Source organism: Manis pentadactyla, chromosome 11 (genome assembly GCF_030020395.1).
Source record: "Manis pentadactyla isolate mManPen7 chromosome 11, mManPen7.hap1, whole genome shotgun sequence".
Classification (NCBI taxonomy): domain Eukaryota; kingdom Metazoa; phylum Chordata; class Mammalia; order Pholidota; family Manidae; genus Manis; species Manis pentadactyla.
This window is the reverse complement of record NC_080029.1, coordinates 49,394,816-49,412,963: the sequence shown is the minus strand read 5'-3', so window position 1 is coordinate 49,412,963 and position 18,148 is coordinate 49,394,816. Positions and strand designations below refer to the sequence as shown.

Here is an 18,148-nt window from a genome sequence, read left to right as displayed (position 1 = left end):
CCATCAGAGGAGACTGAGACCCTCCCCAAATTTAGAGGATATATCTTGATTGGCCTAGTCTCTTATTCTTGTGAAAGGGATGGCTTAGGTTTAGACAATTATGGACAATGACACACGAGGAAAAGTCTGTTGGAGTGTTTCTAGGGAGGTTTTCCTTGCTTTTAACAAGGTACACAAGACACAGGCATGCCTTTTTATGGCTCTAGCTATGGCTATCTGTCTCTGATGACAGGAATGGCAAATGCCATTTTGGAACCATGAGAGGAGCCCACGTTAGAAAATAAGCTCAGAAATTGAGGATTGTAGAATCCAACTTTGGTCCTTCTATCAAAATCTGCTAGGATTTTCCAATATCCATTTCCTTTCTTTCTTTAGTATTAGACCCCCTAAATTTTAGCTGGATACATGGTACACTTGTCAATTAGGTGGGACATGTATTGGTCAATGGTATTTGAGTGGAGGTGATATGTGCAATGTCTATTGCTAGAATGGATAGATCCACTTCTTCCCTTTCTTCCTCTCTATCTGGCTAGAGTGAGGATGTGAATGCCCATGCAGCTGTCTTGGATCATATATGATGGAAGTCCTAAGTTAAGGATATAAGAAAGTATAAAGAGCTTGGGTTCCTTGATATTTTGAAGCCACTACATTAGCCCTGGATGGCTTATGCCCAGATTATTTCATGAGAGAAAATTAAGTATCTGTCTTAAACCACTGTAATTTTTTTTATAGCTGTCAAATCCATAGCCTAATTAAAATGGTCCATGATGACATAGGGTTGATGAATTAGCCACCATAGAACCAACCTATCTTCAAAAAAATTATGTAACAATAAATGCCCTTTTTGTTTAAGCTGTTTTGAGTTGCTGCCAAAAATATTCTAACCGATATAAATAAATACTTTTCCAAAATTTCTAGTTATAGAGGGGAGTAGTGAGCTGGAGCATCAACTATTCAGAAACTCCTGATCTTTTTTATGATGAAGGGAAATGAGCATGGTGAAGAAACAAATGGAAGAAAATATAAATTGAGGATACAGGAGGGAAAGAATAATTTATGGAGGAGTCAGAAAGAGAAAGGATCTAGAGTAATGAAGTAAAAATACCTTTTCTTTTTTTCTGGCTTAAAGTAAACTTGACTTGGACCTTTTAAAAACAGCCTATTGAGATATAATTCACATACCATATAATTCACCAATTCAAAGTGTACAACTTATTGATTTTTAGTATATTCACAAAGTTAATTTTACAGTTGATTTTAAAATATTTTAATTACCCCAAAAAGAAACCTCTTCCTCAGTAACAGTCACTCTCCAGTTTCGCCCACCCAACCTCCCTAACCCTAGGCAGCCATTAATCTACTTTATTTCTCTATAGATTTACCAATTCTGGACATTTCATGTACATGGAATCACAGTATGTGGTCTTTAGGATTGGCTTCTTTCAGTTAGTATATTCTCAAGGTCCGTCCATGACATAGAATATTTAAGTATTTCATTCTTTTTTATGGACAAATAATATTCCATTGTATAGATATACCACCTTTTTTATCCATTCTTCAGTTATTTGGCATTTAGATTGTTTCTTCCTTTTGGCTACTATGAGTAATGTTGTTATGAACATTCCTGTACAAGTTTTTGCATGAACATATGTTTTCATTTCTTTGGGTAGATATCTATGAGTGGAATTGTTGGACCATATGGCAACTCTAGCTTCTTGAGAAACTATCACACTGTTTTCCAAAGTGGCCGCACCATTTTATATTCCAACCAGCAGTGTATGAGTGTGTCAATTTCTTCACATCCTCACCAACACTTATTATCTGTCTTTTTGATTCTAGACATCCTAGTATTAAGTGTCACCTCATTATGGTTTTGATTTACATTTCTCTAGGGATTAAAGATGTTAATCGTCTTTTCATGTGCTTATTGGCCATTTGTGTGTCTTCTATGGAGAAATGTCTGTTAAAGCCTCTGCTCACTTAAAAAAATTGAGTTATTTGCATTTTTACTGTATCATACTGATACCTCAGATTCCAATACAACATCACAGTGTTCATTCTATCCTTCCCCCTTTCCTTATTACAACTTTATTTCCAGTAGCAAGAAATATGACTCTGATTATGCACTGTATATTTGTTCAATTTAGGGCATACATAATTTCAGAATTGCTAACCCATGTACATTCTAGGAGGAAAAAAATAAAGTAGAGTACCATACTTGTGTACAGTTTTTGTCTTCATTCTAACAGCATGTAGTCAAAATACTGTTTCTTAAAGTTCTTCAGGTTAGTTCTTTTCTTCCTACACCCTTCAGTTGTAGTTACTCACCTGTAGTACAGTTAGGTTCACTTTTTAGCTGTTTGAAATTCCATTTTGAGTCCTACCCTGCCCCCATATCCTGGTTGATTTTAATTAGTTTTTCATTTTGGAAATGTGAAACATTACCAAAGAGTCAGAGCTATATAAAAAAAAGGTTACACTTAGGGAAGTATCAGTCCTCCTTACCCCTACTATCCTGTTCCCATTCTCTCCTTGCTCACACCCAATTCTCACTCATCTCTTACAGGTTTCTAGTTTGTCTTTCCTGTACTTCTTTTACACAGATAAGCACACATGTTTATTTTTTCATACCATTTTCTTTCTTAAGGATAAGTAAAGTGTGCTTTGGGATTCCTCCCATCCCCCATTTAACAGTATATTCTGGAAATCAATCTGTATCACTTCATAATGATCTTTATTCTTTTTTTTACAGCTGCATATTATTCCATGGAGTAGATGTATGTATTATATTGTTTTCAATCACTCTCCCATATGTAGGCCTTTAGGTTATTTCCAGAATTTTGCAATTACAAAAAATGCTGCAATAAATAACCCTGTAATATATATGTTTTCATACTGTTGGAGGTATTTGTTTAGAGTACATTAAACTTACAGTTTAAAAAAATTATGGGACTTCCAGCTCAAGGACAGTGAAAATCTCCTCCCAAAACCATATATATTTTTGAAAATACAACAAATACAACTATTTCTAAAAGAGAAACCAGAGGATACAGTACAACAGCCAAGCTACATCTACATCTGTGAGAACTCAGCATCTCATGAAGGGGATAAGATACAAGCCGCGGCCTGGCAGATCCTGAGCATTCCCCACACCCCAGCTCACCAGCAGGAGGAAAGGAGTCAGAGTGGGGAGGGAATGGAAGCACAGGACTGCTAAATAACCAGCCCTAGTAAACTGCACCGGGAGCACAGACACACATTGCATGGTGTGCTGGATATTAGAGAAATGGAAGGCTAGGGTCTGAGATGGAGACTGCAAGCAGGTCCTCACAGCCAGCTCCCTTAGGACAAAAGAAAAGAGGGTGCTTTTTAAAAGTCTTAAAGGGACAAGGGCTCAACAGGTGAACAAAATCATCTCAGCACACTCAGCCCAGCAGGCTGGGAATCTTGAGAAACTTTGGGTCCCCTAACCCCCTGGGGGGTAAAGCAGACCAAACAGCCCTCACAGCGATAAGCAGCCTGCCATTCCTTCCCCTCAGCCAGAGCTACAAGCAAACCGGCTGACCTGCCACACAGCTGCGGAGCAGCCGGAAAGTGGCCCGACACACAGCAACCACCCAGAGACTCCTCCCAGTGCACAGCTAACCGGGACAGGCAGTGGAAGCTGGAGCAAAGTCCAGAAGACACGAAGGGGCATGGTTCTCTCAGGAGAACACACCTGGCACGGCTGTGACTCCCCGCAGTGGTCTAGGCTAGCCTGAGGGTGACCTCACCCACGGCAGCTCAGGAGATTGTCCGAGGGTATGTTCCTGGTGTGTGGGTAACCAGCACAGGCAGCAGAAGCTGGAGCAAGGCCCGGAAGGTATGAAGGGGTACCATTCTCACAGGAGAACACACCTGGCATGGCTGCAACCCCCGCAGTGCTCTAGGCTAGCCTGAGGGCGGCCCTGCCCACGGCAGCTTAGGAGATTGTCCCAGAGTCTGCTCCCAGTGTGTGGGTAATGGGCACAGGCAGCAGAGAAGGGCAAGGCAACCAACAAGCAGGAAGGGACTTTGATCTCCCAGCTGACACACGTGCCACCTGGCTGTGACCACTTCTATCGCCATGAAAAGGCAGACGAATCTGGTCCAGTCAAAAATCACTCAGACAACCCCAGAGAGAGGGCCTGCTGAGATAGATATAACCAATATTCCTGAAAAAGAATTCAAAATAAAAGTCATAACCATGCTGATGGACCTGCAGAGAAATATGCAAGAGCTAAGGGATTAAGTCAGGAGGGAGATAACAGAAATGAAACAATAGACAGACAGGCTTAAGAGCAGACTGGATGAGGTGCAAGAGACTGTTAATGGAATAGAAATCATAGAACAGGAATACAGAGAAGCTGAGGCAGAGGGAGATAAAATGATCTCCAGGAATGAAAGAATATTAAGAGAATGGTGTGACCAATCCCAGCGGAACAATATTCGCATTATAGGGGTACCAGAAGAAGAAGAGAGAGAAAAAGGGATAGAAAGTGTATTTGAATAAATAATTGCTGGAAATTTCTCCAAGCTAGGGAAGGAAAGAGTCTCTCAGACCCTGGAAGCCCACAGATCTCCCAACATGAGGGATCCAAGGAGGTCAACACCAAGACATGTAATAATTAAAATGGCAAAGATCAAAGAAAAGGACAGAGTATTAAAGGCAGCTAGAGAGAGAAAAAAGAATACCTACAAAGGAAAACCCACCAGGCTATCATCAGACTTCTCAACAGCAACCTTACAGGCCAGAAGAGAATGGCATGATATATTTAATGCAATGAAACAGAAGGGCCTTGAACCAAGAATACTATATCCAGCATGATTATCATTTAAATTTGATGGAGGGATTAAACAATTTCCAGACAAGCAAAAGTTGAGGGAATTTGTCTCCCAAAAAACCACCTCTACAGGCTATTTTAAAGGGACTGCTCTAGATGGAAGCACTCCTAAGACTAAATAGATGTCACCAGAGAAAACAAAATCACAGCAAAGAAAGCAGACCAACCAAATACTAAAGGCAAAAAACAAAATCAACTATCCACAGAAACAATCAAAGGAAACACAAAAGAGTACAGAATAAAACACCTAACATATAAACAATGGAGGAGGAAGAATAAGAAGTGAGAGAAATAAAGAATCATCAGACTGTGTTTATAATAGCTTAATAAGAGAGTTAAGTTAGATGGTTAGATAGTAAACAAGCTACCCTTGAACCTTTGGTAACTACTAATCCAAAGCCTACAATGGCAATAAGTACATATCTTTTGATAATCACCCTAAATGTAAATGGACTGAATGCACCAATCAAAAGATGCAGAATAACAGAATGGATAAAAAAGCAAGATCCATCTATATGCTGCTTACAAGAGATTCACCTCAAACCCAAAGATACACACAGACTAAAAGTCAAGGAATGGAAAAAGATATTTCATGCAAACGATGGGGAGAAAAAAGCAGGTGTTGCAGTACTTATATCAGACAAAATAGACTTCAAAACAAAGAAAGTAACAAGAGATAAAGAACAACATTGCATAATGATAAAGGGGGCAGTCCAACAAAAGGATATAACCATTATAAATACATATGCACCCAATACAGGAGCACCGACATATGTGAAACAAATACTAGCAGAATCAAAGGAGGAAATAGAATGCAATGCATTCATTTCAGGAGACTTCAACACACCACTCACTCCAAAGGACAGATCAACCAGACAGAAAATAAGTAAGGACACAGAGGCACTGAACAATGCACTAGAACAGATGGACTTACCAGACATCTACAGAACTCTACATCCACAAGCAGAAGAATACACATTCTTCTGAACTGCACATGGAACATTTTCCAGAATAGACCACATGCTAGGCCACAAAAGAACCTCAGCAAATTCAAAAACATTGAAATTCAACCAACCAACTTCTCAGATCACAAAGGTATAAAACTAGAAATAAATTGTACAAAGGAAATAAAAAGGCTCAAAAACATATGGAGGCTTAACAACATGCTCCTAAATAATCAATAGATCAATGACCAAATTAAAACAGAGATCAAGCAATATATGGAGACAAATGACAACAACAGCACAAAGCCCCAACTTCTGTGGGACACAGAGAAGGCAGATCTAAGAGGAAAGTATATTGCAATCCAGGCCTATTTAAAGAAGGAAGAACAATCCCAAATGAATAGTCTAAAGTCACAATTATTGAAATTGAAAAAAGAACAAATGAGGCCCAAAGTCAGCAGAAGGAGGGAAATAATAAAGACAGAGAAGAAATAAATAAAATTGAGAAGAGTAAAACAATAGAAAAAACCAATGTAACCAAGAGCTGGTTCTTTGAGAAAATAAACAAAATAGATAAACCCCTAGCCAGACTTATTAAGAGAAAAAGAGAATCTACACGCATAAACAATCAGAAATGAGAAAGGAAAAATCATGATGGACCTCACAGAAATACAAAGAATTATTAGAGAATACTATAAAAATCTGTATGCTAACAAGCTGGAAAACCTAGAAGAAATTGACAAGTCCCTAGAAAAATACAACCTTCCAAGACTGACCAAGGAAGAACCAAAACTAAACAGACCAATTACCAGCAACAAAATTAAATCAGTAATCAAAAAACTACCCAAGAACAAAACCCCCAGGCCAGATAGATTCACTGCTGAATTTTATCAGACATATAGAGAAGACATAACACCCATTCTCCTTAAAGTTTTCCAAAAAATAGAAGAGGAGGGAATACTTACACACTCATTCTATGAAGCCAGCATCACTCTAATACTAAAACCAGGCAAAGACCCCACCAAAAAAGTAAATTACAGACAAATATCCCTGATGAACATAGATGCAAAAATACTCAACAAAATATTAGCAAACTGAATTCAAAAATACAACAAGAGGATCATACACCATGACCAAGTGGGATACATCTCAGGGATGCAAGGATGGTACAACATTCAAAAATCCATCAACATCATCCACAGCATCAACAAAAAGAAGGACAAAAATCACATGATCATCTCCATAGATGCTGAAAAAGCATTTGACAAAGTTCAACATCCATTCGTGATAAGAACACTTAACAAAATGGGTATAGAGGGCAAGTACCTCAACATAATAAAGGCCATGTATGACAAATCCGCAGCCAACATCATACTTAACAGCAATAAGCTGAAAGCTTTTCCTTTAAGATGGGGAACAAGACAGGGATGCCCACTCTCCCCATTGTTGTTCAACATAGTACTGGAGCTCCTAGCCATGGCAATCAGACAACACAAAGAAATACAAGGCATCCAGATTGGTAAAGAAGAAGTCAAACTGTCACTATTTACAGATGACATGATATTGTACATAAAAAACCCTAAAGACTTCACTCCAAAACTATTAGAGCTAATATCTGAATTCAGCGAAGTTGCAGGATACAAAATTAATACACAGAAATCTGTTGCTTTCCTATATACTAACAATAAACTAGCAGAAAGAGAAATCAGGAAAACAATTCCATTCACAGTTGCATCAGAAAGAACAAAATACCTAGGAATAAACATAACCAAGGAAGTGAAAGACCTATACCACGAAAACTACAAGACACTCCTAAGAGAAATTAAAGACAACACTAACAAATGAAAATTCATCCCATGCTCTTGGCTAGGAAGAATTAATATTGTCAAAATGGCCATCCTGCCTAAAGCAATCTACATATTCAATGCAATCCCTATCAAAATACCAACAGCATTCTTCAACAAACTGGAACAGATAGTTCTAAAATTCATATGGAACCACCAAAGACCCCGAATAGCCAAACCAATCCTGAGAAGGAAGAATAAAGTAGAGGGGATCTTGCTTCCCAACTTCAAGCTCTACTACAAAGCCACAGTAATCAAGACAATTTGGTACTGGCACAAGAGCAGACCCATAGACCAGTGGAACAGAATAGAGAGTCCAGATATTAATACAAACATATACAGTCATTTAATATACGATATAGGAGCCATGGATATACATTGGGGAAATGACAGCCCCTTCAACAGCAGGTGTTGGCAAAACTGGACAGCTACATGTAAGAGAATGAAAATGGATCATTGTCTAACCCCATACACAAAAGTAAATTCAAAATGGATCAAAGATCTGAATGTATGTCATGAAACCATAAAACTCTTAGAAAAAAACATAGGCAAAAGTCTCTTGTACATAAACATGAGCAATTTCTTCATGAACATATCTCCCCGGGCAAGGGAAACAAAAGCAAAGATGAACAAGTGGGATTATATCAAGCTGAAAAGCTTCTGTACAGTAAAGTACATCATCAATTGAACATAAAGACATCCTACAGTATGGGAAAATATATTCATGAATGACATATCTGATAAAGGATTCACATCCAAAATACATAAAGAGCTCACACACCTCAATAAACAAATAATCCAATTAAAAAATGGGCAGAGGATCTGAACAGGCACTTCTCCAAAGAAGAAATTCAGATGGCCAACAGACACATGAAAGGATGCTCCACATCACTAGTCATCAGAGAAATGCAAATTAAAATCACAATGAGATATCACCTCACACAAGGAAGAATGGCCGCCATCCAAAAGACAGACAACAACAAATTTGGCGAGGATGTGGAGAAATGGGAACCCTCCTATGCTGCTGGTGGAAATTTAAATTAGTTCAACTATTGTGGAAAGCAGTATGGAGGTTCCTCAAAATACTCAAAATAGAAATACCATTTGACCCAGGAATTCCACTCCTCGGAATTTGACCTAAGAATGCAGCAGCCCAGTTTGAAAAAGACAGATGCACCCCTATGTTTATCACAGCACTATTTACAATAGCCAAGAAATGGAAGCAACCTAAGTGTCCATCAGTAGATGAATGGATAAAGAAGATGTGGTACATATACACAATGGAATATTATTCAGCCATAAGAAGAAAACACATCCTACCATTTGCAACAACATGGATGGAGCTAGAGGGTATTATGCTTAGTGAAATAAGCCAGATGGAGAAAGACAAGTATCAAATGATTTCACTCATATGTGGAGTATAAGAACAAAGAAAAAAACAAAACAACAGCATACTCACAGAACCCAAGAATGGACTAACAGATACCAAAGGGAAAGGGATTGGGGAGGATGGGTATGAAGGGAGAGACAAGGGGGGACAAGGGGCTTTACGATTAGCAGACATTAATGTAGGGGGTGGGGGGCATAGGGAGGGCTGTACAACACAGAGAAGACAAGTAGTGATTCTATAGCATCTTACTACACTGTGGACAGTGACTGTAATGGGGTATGTGGTGGGGCCTTGATGATGGGGGAAGTCTAGTAACCATAATGTCACTCATGAAATTGTAGATTAATGATACCAAAAAAAAATGTTCTAACAATGTACACTGAAAGAGTCTAGTAATAGTGAAACTCCAGCCAGCAATGAGCACAGCTAGTATCCAGATGCTGGTGTCTAAATTCCTTTTCTCATTAAAAGGAGCCAGAGAAGTGATTGATTCTAGTTCTGAGGCAGTGAAAATGCAAGAGAAACTTGAAACATTTTCTTGTGCCAAAAAACTAGAAAGTGACCAAAGACAAATAGGATATGTTAAAAGGACACAGGTGTTAACTCAAAGGGTCTCCAATTGGCCAAATTTAGGGCAATTTGAACATTAGAAAGAATAATTATGGTAATAACACAATTTTTTTTTATATTTCATGAATCTATACTGGTACTCAACAAAGGTGGAAGAGCGAATGCCAGGTACAAAATGTAAAATTTAAAAGAACTATTATACTTGTTTAAAAATCACTGGCATAAAAAAAATCACTAATGTAAAGTTGATTCAGAAAAGGATATCAATGGATGCTAAAAGCCATTGGATTACAAGTTCTTGGGCAAAGTATTCATACAGTACAAGTATTTATCCCACAGATTACTTATTAATTACAAAGGAAAAGAGTTTTTTAAAAATAAGTTTCTTCTACAATTAGGAATAGATACTGAATTGTATAGCATTCCTTTTTTTGGTGCAATCTACTGGACTCTTTTTTAATGAGATTTGGCTGACAGGAATTATCAGGCTGGAATGTGAGCTGAGAATTACAGTGAAGAAATATAAGAAGAATAGAACACACCTTTGTCCTATGAATTTGATTTGTAGTTGTAGGGGTGAGATAATTTCTATCTTCCTATGTTGTTTCATTAGTGTTTTGGGATTGCAACTCTACTGAACAGTCCCCTTGAAAACCATAATGTAAATTTGGTTTACAGTGTTCACAGCTCTGAGGTCACTAGAACAATTAACTGAAATATGCAATATATAAGATTTGGCAGTAGTGGATGAGAGAGTTTGGTTTTTGAAATGTTGATTTCCAAGTGTCTGGAGAACAAGTGAAGGTGACCTCAAGCAGTTATAAATTCAGTTCTGGTATGTTGACTTCTAAGAGAGTTTAAAACTAGAAATTGAGATTTAAGAATTATCAGCTGGAAGTCCTGTCTAAAGCCATCATAGTAAATTACATTGAGAAACATAGAATGAGGAGTTGCTTATGATGAGGAATAAGCAGAGACCAAGGATCTTGTAATTTAGAGGCTAGCACTAATCTCCTATGCAGAACCTATCTGTAGGGTGTGCACAACAACCAAATTCAAGAGTAAGCTTTTAGAGGAGATGAGGAATGGGATGATGATATCCTGAGGTAGCAAGAAGGGACAGTGTTTCTAGGATGCTGAAAACTAAGTTTGTAGGAGGAGAGGAAGAAACCAGTGGAAATGAGAGATTGAGAATATTTTTTTAAAGTATTTATTGCCTTCTGCTTTCCACTCAAAATTGTCTGAAACCTTTGTGACTGACAAGGCTCAGCCAGACTGTGTAGTATTACTTTACTGAAAGTATTTGTTGATATAACTCCAGACTTTATCTCAGCAAATCTAGTGGGAAATTTGCCCACTAGACACTGAGTTAGTTAGCTTTCATTTATCTTGATCTTGATCTAAATTTGGTATCCTAATTTTAAAAGACAGGCCTGTTCAGTGTAAAGGTACCAAAATGTACCATACCTTCTTTTCTAACATGGCCTTGCTTTAAAAATGGGGAGTGGGAGAGGGAGGATGGTGCCTGGTAAATAAATGCAGATTTTTTTTTAACTTCTTTGGCTCTGTAAATGATGCCTGCAGTGCAGTGTAACTGTTCTAGAAAACGGGTGTTTGAACATTCAGAATGATGCAGTATATACTGGTTTGTGTATTTCTGTGACTGGATAATGCTGTTAAATTCTTCCCAGTGTGAGTGACGAGGTGCTGTTTATTTGTGGGTGTGTTTTACATTGAAAATGTTGCGGTACATCGTCTGTCACTGTCTTCACGCTCTGGGGGTGGGCTGAGGCAGGGAGGGTGTGACGCTGGTATTTGTGTGAACTCGGGCTTGTGATGCTGAGCTTGGTTCATCCTCTTTCTCCTCCCTTCTCCTCCCCGCTCCTTCTCACCAGCGCCGCAGCGACATCCCCGAGTCTGAGCGAACTGCGCCTAGCGCGGGCACAGAGCCTCCCATTGCCAGCAACCTGCAGACGGGGAGAGGAGCCCGCGCAGTGACAGCGCCTCACCGCCACCAATCCCCCGACCACCATGGCCAAGAGCCGCAGGGACAGGAACAGTTGGGGTGAGTAAGCCTGTCGTGACTTCTGCAGCCCGCCCTGGGACTGACCCTTCGCTTTCTGCTTCTGGAGATAAGGCGGGCCAAGGGCTGGGAGACGAGCCACATCCGAGCTGCTCGCTGTCCGGCGGGAGGAACCATGGCCGGGCGGTACCCGTGCAACCGGAATCGCGCTGTGGGGCGACTGTTGCAGCTTCGCGCAGGCCGGAGCCTCCCGCTCCCGCTCCGCGCCCCCGCGCGGGTCCTCCTCCTCCCAGCATTTGGACAGCACCCACCGCCTGTCTCCGGGGGACTTCTGGTTCCACTTTAGCGATAGGTTTGCAGGAAGGCGAGGCGGGAGGGGCTGTTGTTACCTGGCTGAGGGGCGAGGAGTGAGGGGTCGGGGATCCCCAGCCGCCGCTTCCCCGGGAGCTGCGAGCTCGCGGGCCTGGCAGGGCGCGGGCTCCCGGCGGCGGGCGGCGCGCTGGAACAATGAGGCGGAGCGCGCCGGGCCCGGGTTGGAGCCCTGCAGACTCGAGCAACCGGCAGAAAGGGCGCCGGTTTGGGAGTCCCCCGCCCCCGGCGCTGCAGTAGTCGTTTTAATTTGAGGGTTGGGTGGGGAATTGGAGGAGAAGGGAAGCATTAAGTTGTGGTTTTCAGTTTTCCTGCCCCACCCCGACCTGGTACCCGACTCAGGCGGCCCCGAGGGCGGCATTGTTCTTCGATTTTACCTTTTGGAGATATTGGGCTCATGATTCAGCACCAGGCCAAGGGGAGGGGGAAGGAGAGGCTAGGCCCAGTGGGTTCATGTCTCGAGTGGGTGGGCGGTGCTCACGCAGGCGGAGAAGAGAGAGCGCAGTGATGCAGGAGAAATCGTGGCTCCGCCCGCTCTGCTGCTCCAGACGTGGTTCGGGACGGTTAGTGTGGGCAGGTTGGGCGTCTTTTTCTTCCTTGTCACAGTGCTAAGTTCCCAACCATCTTAGGAACTAGAACCCTGAAAGACATTTATTATCTGAACCAGAGCAGACCTCAGGCCACTGTAGCATGGTGGGTAGAGAAATATTTTATTCATTAGCTTTGAATTATTATTTGGAAAGTTTACATTCACTAGGAGTTTGGAGCTTCCTGACTTTTTTCCGTGTCTCAGTGACACCTATAACTCTTCATCAGACCAAGAGGAATAAACTTAAATTTTAATTGGTTATTTCTGTTTACTTTAACCAAAAGATAAAATTCACCTTGCCTCTGATTGGTCATAGGCCCAACCTAACTTCCAGTAGGCAAGGTTTATTTGAGAGATTATCCAAGGTTTGTAGTAGATGCCAGGAATTGGAGCACAGAGGTCAGTCTATAGTTGTCTGAGTTTAAGATAAATTGTTCCCATTTCCTGAGATCACCAAACCCCAATTTTAGTAAGCGTGACTATTATAAAAACACCGTTTTCTTTGCTGCTTCTGAAATATGGGTAAGCTTTTTGAGTCTCTCCTTTATACCCTTTCCCTTGGCCTAAAATAGGAATTTCTTGAACACAGTTAAGGTGTATATGTTCAAGTCAGTTTTGGTCTTCTCCTTTGTGAAGCTTTGTATCATTATTCTTCAGTATATCCTTTGGTTACAGATTTTTTATATAGTGGAGGTTTTTGTTGTTTTTTTTTTGGAATGTGATTCTCAAATGGGATTTGCATAAAAATCACATTGGGAACTTACTAGAAATACAGATCCCACATCTTCCAGCCAGAGCTTTTGAATCAATAGGTCTGAAATGGAGTCTAGGAATCCACCTGTTAATTAGCATTTTAGGTGATTAAAAATCAGGTGGTCTTTGGATGTTACTTTCAGAAACACTGTCTTAAATAATTGTATTTCATAGAAACATATCCCAAATAGTTTACCCAGAAGTCAACAAGAGAGTTTCAACTCAAGTGATAAATTAGGAAAAGAAACTAGAGTCACTATCACTGGAAATTTTTACAGAAAAGAAATTGTGGAATTGTGGAGTCTTATTTTGATACTCTGTGGAAATGCTTTATTACTCAGATTTTTCTTTGCTCTAAAGTATGAATGATCTAAAGGACTTAGAAAATATAACATATGGAGTAGGAGATAGAGGTTTCTTTGGCAAAGATGTTAGCCAACTCCATCTTAACTCCATTTTATTACCAGCACCTGATATAAGGCCTAACACATAGTAGGCATTTTACAATAGCAATGATAGCTAATGTCATTGAACTAATATAACATGAGGTAGGTGCTATAAACCTCATTGTACATATTAAAAGGTAAATAATAGAGCCAGATTCCAATTCTGGCAGTTTGACTTCAGATTCTGTCTTCACCATTATGCTATATTGCCTCTTTGTTGAATGGGTAATACCTTCTGCACTGTATAGAACTACAATTTTCAAGGTACATTCATTGGCATTATTGCATTTGATCTTTAGCCTCTTAACTTGGCGGCACATATTCCCTATTATGTAGGTGAAAAAAACTGAGTCTTGGGTAGGTTAAAAAACTTGGTAAAATTCACATATTTAGTAAGTTAGAGGACTGAGATTTTAATCAAGGGTTGTCTTCTGATTTATTTTCTGTAACATAATGCTGTGTGGTGTTTTCATAAGAAAATGGGGTGTGGTGTGAGGGTAGTAGAGAAAACAGGCCTTCATAGAAGCCAAAGGTCTCTGATGAGAAAAAAACTCAGGTGATAAATGAAGACAGCAAATTGACCTTAACATTAAGCTAAATAAATGTTTTTCAGACAGGTTAGAAATCAAAGTGCAGAGGGCAAAGGTACTATTCCAGAATTGGAAAACAGTGATTTCCCAAAAAAGGACAAGAGAGATATTTGCGAAACCTATACAGTAAACCTAAAATTCAGATAAGGACTCTGTAGGACAGGTATTATTTTTATCTGTGTCATCAGAGACTGTTGCTTCTACTAGGGCTGAGGAAGCTAGAGAGCAGAAAAGCATCTCTTCTGACACCCAGAGTTTGGGACAGTGTTTGAAGATACAACCGGGAAAGTCTGTGAGTAGAACTGGGAATCCCACCACCTGTACTGAAATCTACATTGAACTAGAAGTTTGAATAAATTTGAGCATTAAAAGTCAATTATTCAAAGGTTTTATGTTATTTTAATACATAAGAAATCTGAGACTAAGAGAGCATTAGTAACTTGCCAGAGGATCCATAATTTGTAACTTAGAGATCTAGGATTTAAATTTAGGTTGTTTGCTTTCCCAGTCCATGTGATGAGGATGAAGAACTAAAATGGTATGTCAAAACCTGCCACAAGAAGCCTATTTAGGCTTAAACTGGTACAAGAAATCAGTTCTCTATGAACTTGATTGCTCTGACTAGAAAAAAAGGCAAAGAATATGCTGGTGTGCAAAATAAAGGAGGCAGATGAATATCAGAGACAGTAGTCCAGAAAGCACCCTTTCAAAGTTGGACTTGGAGCTTATGTACTACGAGAAACAAAACAGAAGTGCACCCTTTTTACTTGTTTTTGTTAATTATAGTTGCTTAAAAACTTGGGATATACCACATGGGAATTTGAGTTTTCTACAGTGTAGCAGAAACTGTCAGCGCAATATTACTTTTGAAAAATAATACTTGCATGAAAGTATAAGCTTTTTCTTCCCCTATCTTTAAAAAAAAAACTCTTAGCTTCACAGTTAGTATAGAAAATGTCTATTTGTGGAAAAGGCATTTGTTGAAAATTAATTTTTAGGTCTCTGTTTTTGTTCTTTGAGGAATGAACAGTCTTAAGTATAGTTACTTTCTGGTCTTTCTTTTTCAATTAGCTGTACTCTGTTTTTCTTGGAATGAAACTATTTGTCCCTTTTTATTTGCCTCAATTTCTGTATATCTATTATTCCTGAAACAAAATGAAATTTCTACTGGGTCATACATGTACTTCCCCTACAGATTCCCTTTCCCATATTTCTGTACATTTTTCCTATAGATATATTTTGTATCTACTTACACCTTGTCTTAATGACTCCTAGGTTATATGTTTACTCCATTTCAACTCTGCAGCCTTTATGGACCAATGACTAGAATGTAAGTGAAACTTGTGATCGTCAAGAAAATGATCTATTGGGAGATACTTTGATTTATAAAAGAAAGTTGTATTTTTAAATTTGGAGGCTCTTCTTTTACATGAAAATTCTTATGAAAAATATTTACTTGCTAAAGAACATATAAAGTGTAGATGTTAAGTTTTAAAAAGAATAATAAGCACCTGTATCCTCCCTTCTCAGATGAAATAAACTTTATTAATATTTTGACACTGCTTATGTGCCCCTCCTTAATGGCAACTTCTCCTTACCCCCTCCAAAGATAATTACTTTAGTAAATTTGGTGTTTTTCATTTCCTGATCACTTAAACTATATTATTAAATCTATATATGATACATTATTTATATATCATCATCACCTATATTTGCATATATTTAATATATTGCTAAATAATTAATATATAACACATACTACATATATATATATCCCTAAATGGTAAATTATTTAGTTTTACATTTTTAAGAAATGGAATTTAGAGTCTCCATTTTTCCACAGAGTATTTTGTTCACATCCTTAACCACACTTACAGTATGCTATTATAGTATTATAATAGGTACAAAATGATATCTCATTGTGGTTTTAATCTGCATTTTACTGATTATCAATGAGGTATGAGCATATTTTCATGTCTTTATTAGCCATCATGTTTCCTACTCTGTGCCTATTGGCCCTTTCCCAGTCTCTTATTAGGTTCCTTTCCTTCTTGGTTTGCACAAGTTCTTTGAATATTTCATATACATTCTTTGTTGATAATTTGTGTTACAGATATCTTTTGTCTCCTTGTGATATGACTCTCTTGATAATATACTTTAATAAACAGAAGTAGTAGTCAATTTATAATGGGGGGAATCTAGTAACCACAATGTTGCTCATGTGATTTTATATTAATGATACCAAAATAAGAAAATTAAAGAAATATATTGCATATAGAAAACGATTTCAATTTCGTTCAGGAAAAAAGTTATTGAGCATACAAAAAGACTAGAAATACTCTATGATGTTAATAAGTATAGTTAGATGATGGGACTATTAATAATTTCCCAATGTTCTCTAATAAAAGTATACATTTCAAATAAATTTAAAACATTTAAACTCTTAAAGGACATAATAAACTTTTTTAGAAACTTTAAAAAAATAAATAAAAAAACAAAAGTAGTCAATTTAATATTTTACCTTATGATTTGTACTCTTTGTATTTTAGGAAATTCTTCCCCTACATCAAAGTTATAAAATGTTTTCCTATGATACTTGATTTTAAAGTTTTACATGTCTCCTTTTTTCATTGTTTTCATTGTGGTAAAATACACATAATATAAAATTCACCATCTTAATAATTTTTAAGTGCACAGTTCAGTGTATTAAGTACATCTATGTTTTTGAAAAATCATCACCACCATCCATCTCCAGAACTCTTTCCATCTTGCAAAACATCTACACCCATTAAAAACTAACTCCTCATTCCCTCCTTCTACCCAGCCCCTGGCAACCACCATTCTACTTTCTCTCTCTATGATGTTGATTACTCTCAGTGTCTAATATAAATGAAATCATACAGTATTTGTCTTTTTATGACTGGCTTATTTCATTAGCATAAGGGCTTCAAGGATCATCCATATTGTAGCATATGTCAGAATTTTTTTTTGGAGGCTGAATAACATTCTATTGAATATATGTACCATATTTTGATTATCCATTCATCTGTCAGTAAGCATTTGGGTTGTTTCAATGTTTTAACAATTGTGAATAATGCTGTTATGAACATGCATGTACACATATCTCTTTGAGACCCTGCTTTTAGTTTTTTGAGTATGTACCTAGAAGCAGAATTGCTAAATCATATGGTAAACCTATTTTCAATTATTTATTTATTTATTTATTTTGGTATCATTAATCTACAACTACATAAGGAACATTATGTTTATTAGGCTCCCCCCTTCACCAAGTTTCCCCTGCATACCCCATTAGTCACTGTCCATCAGCGTAGTAAGATGCTGTAAAATCACTACTTGTCTTCTCTGTGTTGCACAGCCCTCCCTGTGCACCCACACACATTATACATGCTAATCCTAAGGCCCCCTTTCTTCTAACCCCCACTTCTCCCTCCCTTCCCACCCATCCTCCCCAGTCCCTTTCCCTTTGGTAACTGTTAGTCCATTCTTGGGTTCTGTGATTCTGCTGCTGTTTTGTTCCTTCAGTTTTTCCTTTGTTCTTATATTCCACATATAAGTGAAATCATTTGGTACTTGTCTTTCTCTGCCTGGCTTATTTCACTGAGCATAATACCCTCTAGCTCCATCCATGTTGTTGCAAATGGTAGGATTTGTTTTCTTCTTATGGCTGAATAATATTCCATTGTGTATATGTACCACATCTTCTTTATCCATTCATCTACTGATGGACACTTAGGTTGCTTCCATTTC

The 18,148-nt window shown here is 38.5% G+C and overlaps 1 protein-coding gene across 2 annotated transcripts in view; it reads left to right on the top strand.

Moving 5' to 3' along the window:
• ATL1 (atlastin GTPase 1) overlaps positions 1-18,148 on the top strand; it is a 105,146-nt gene that overhangs the window by 7,983 nt on the left and 79,015 nt on the right. Inside the window, exon 2 of one of the 2 annotated variants that reach the window (XM_036917356.2) lies at positions 11,506-11,675. In XM_036917356.2, the coding sequence (XP_036773251.1) occupies positions 11,642-11,675 (34 nt within the window). In that variant the 5' untranslated portion in view covers positions 11,506-11,641. Of the gene's footprint in view, positions 1-11,324; positions 11,676-18,148 lie in introns of those variants that run through there. The other variant, XM_036917362.2, reaches the window with a different exon arrangement.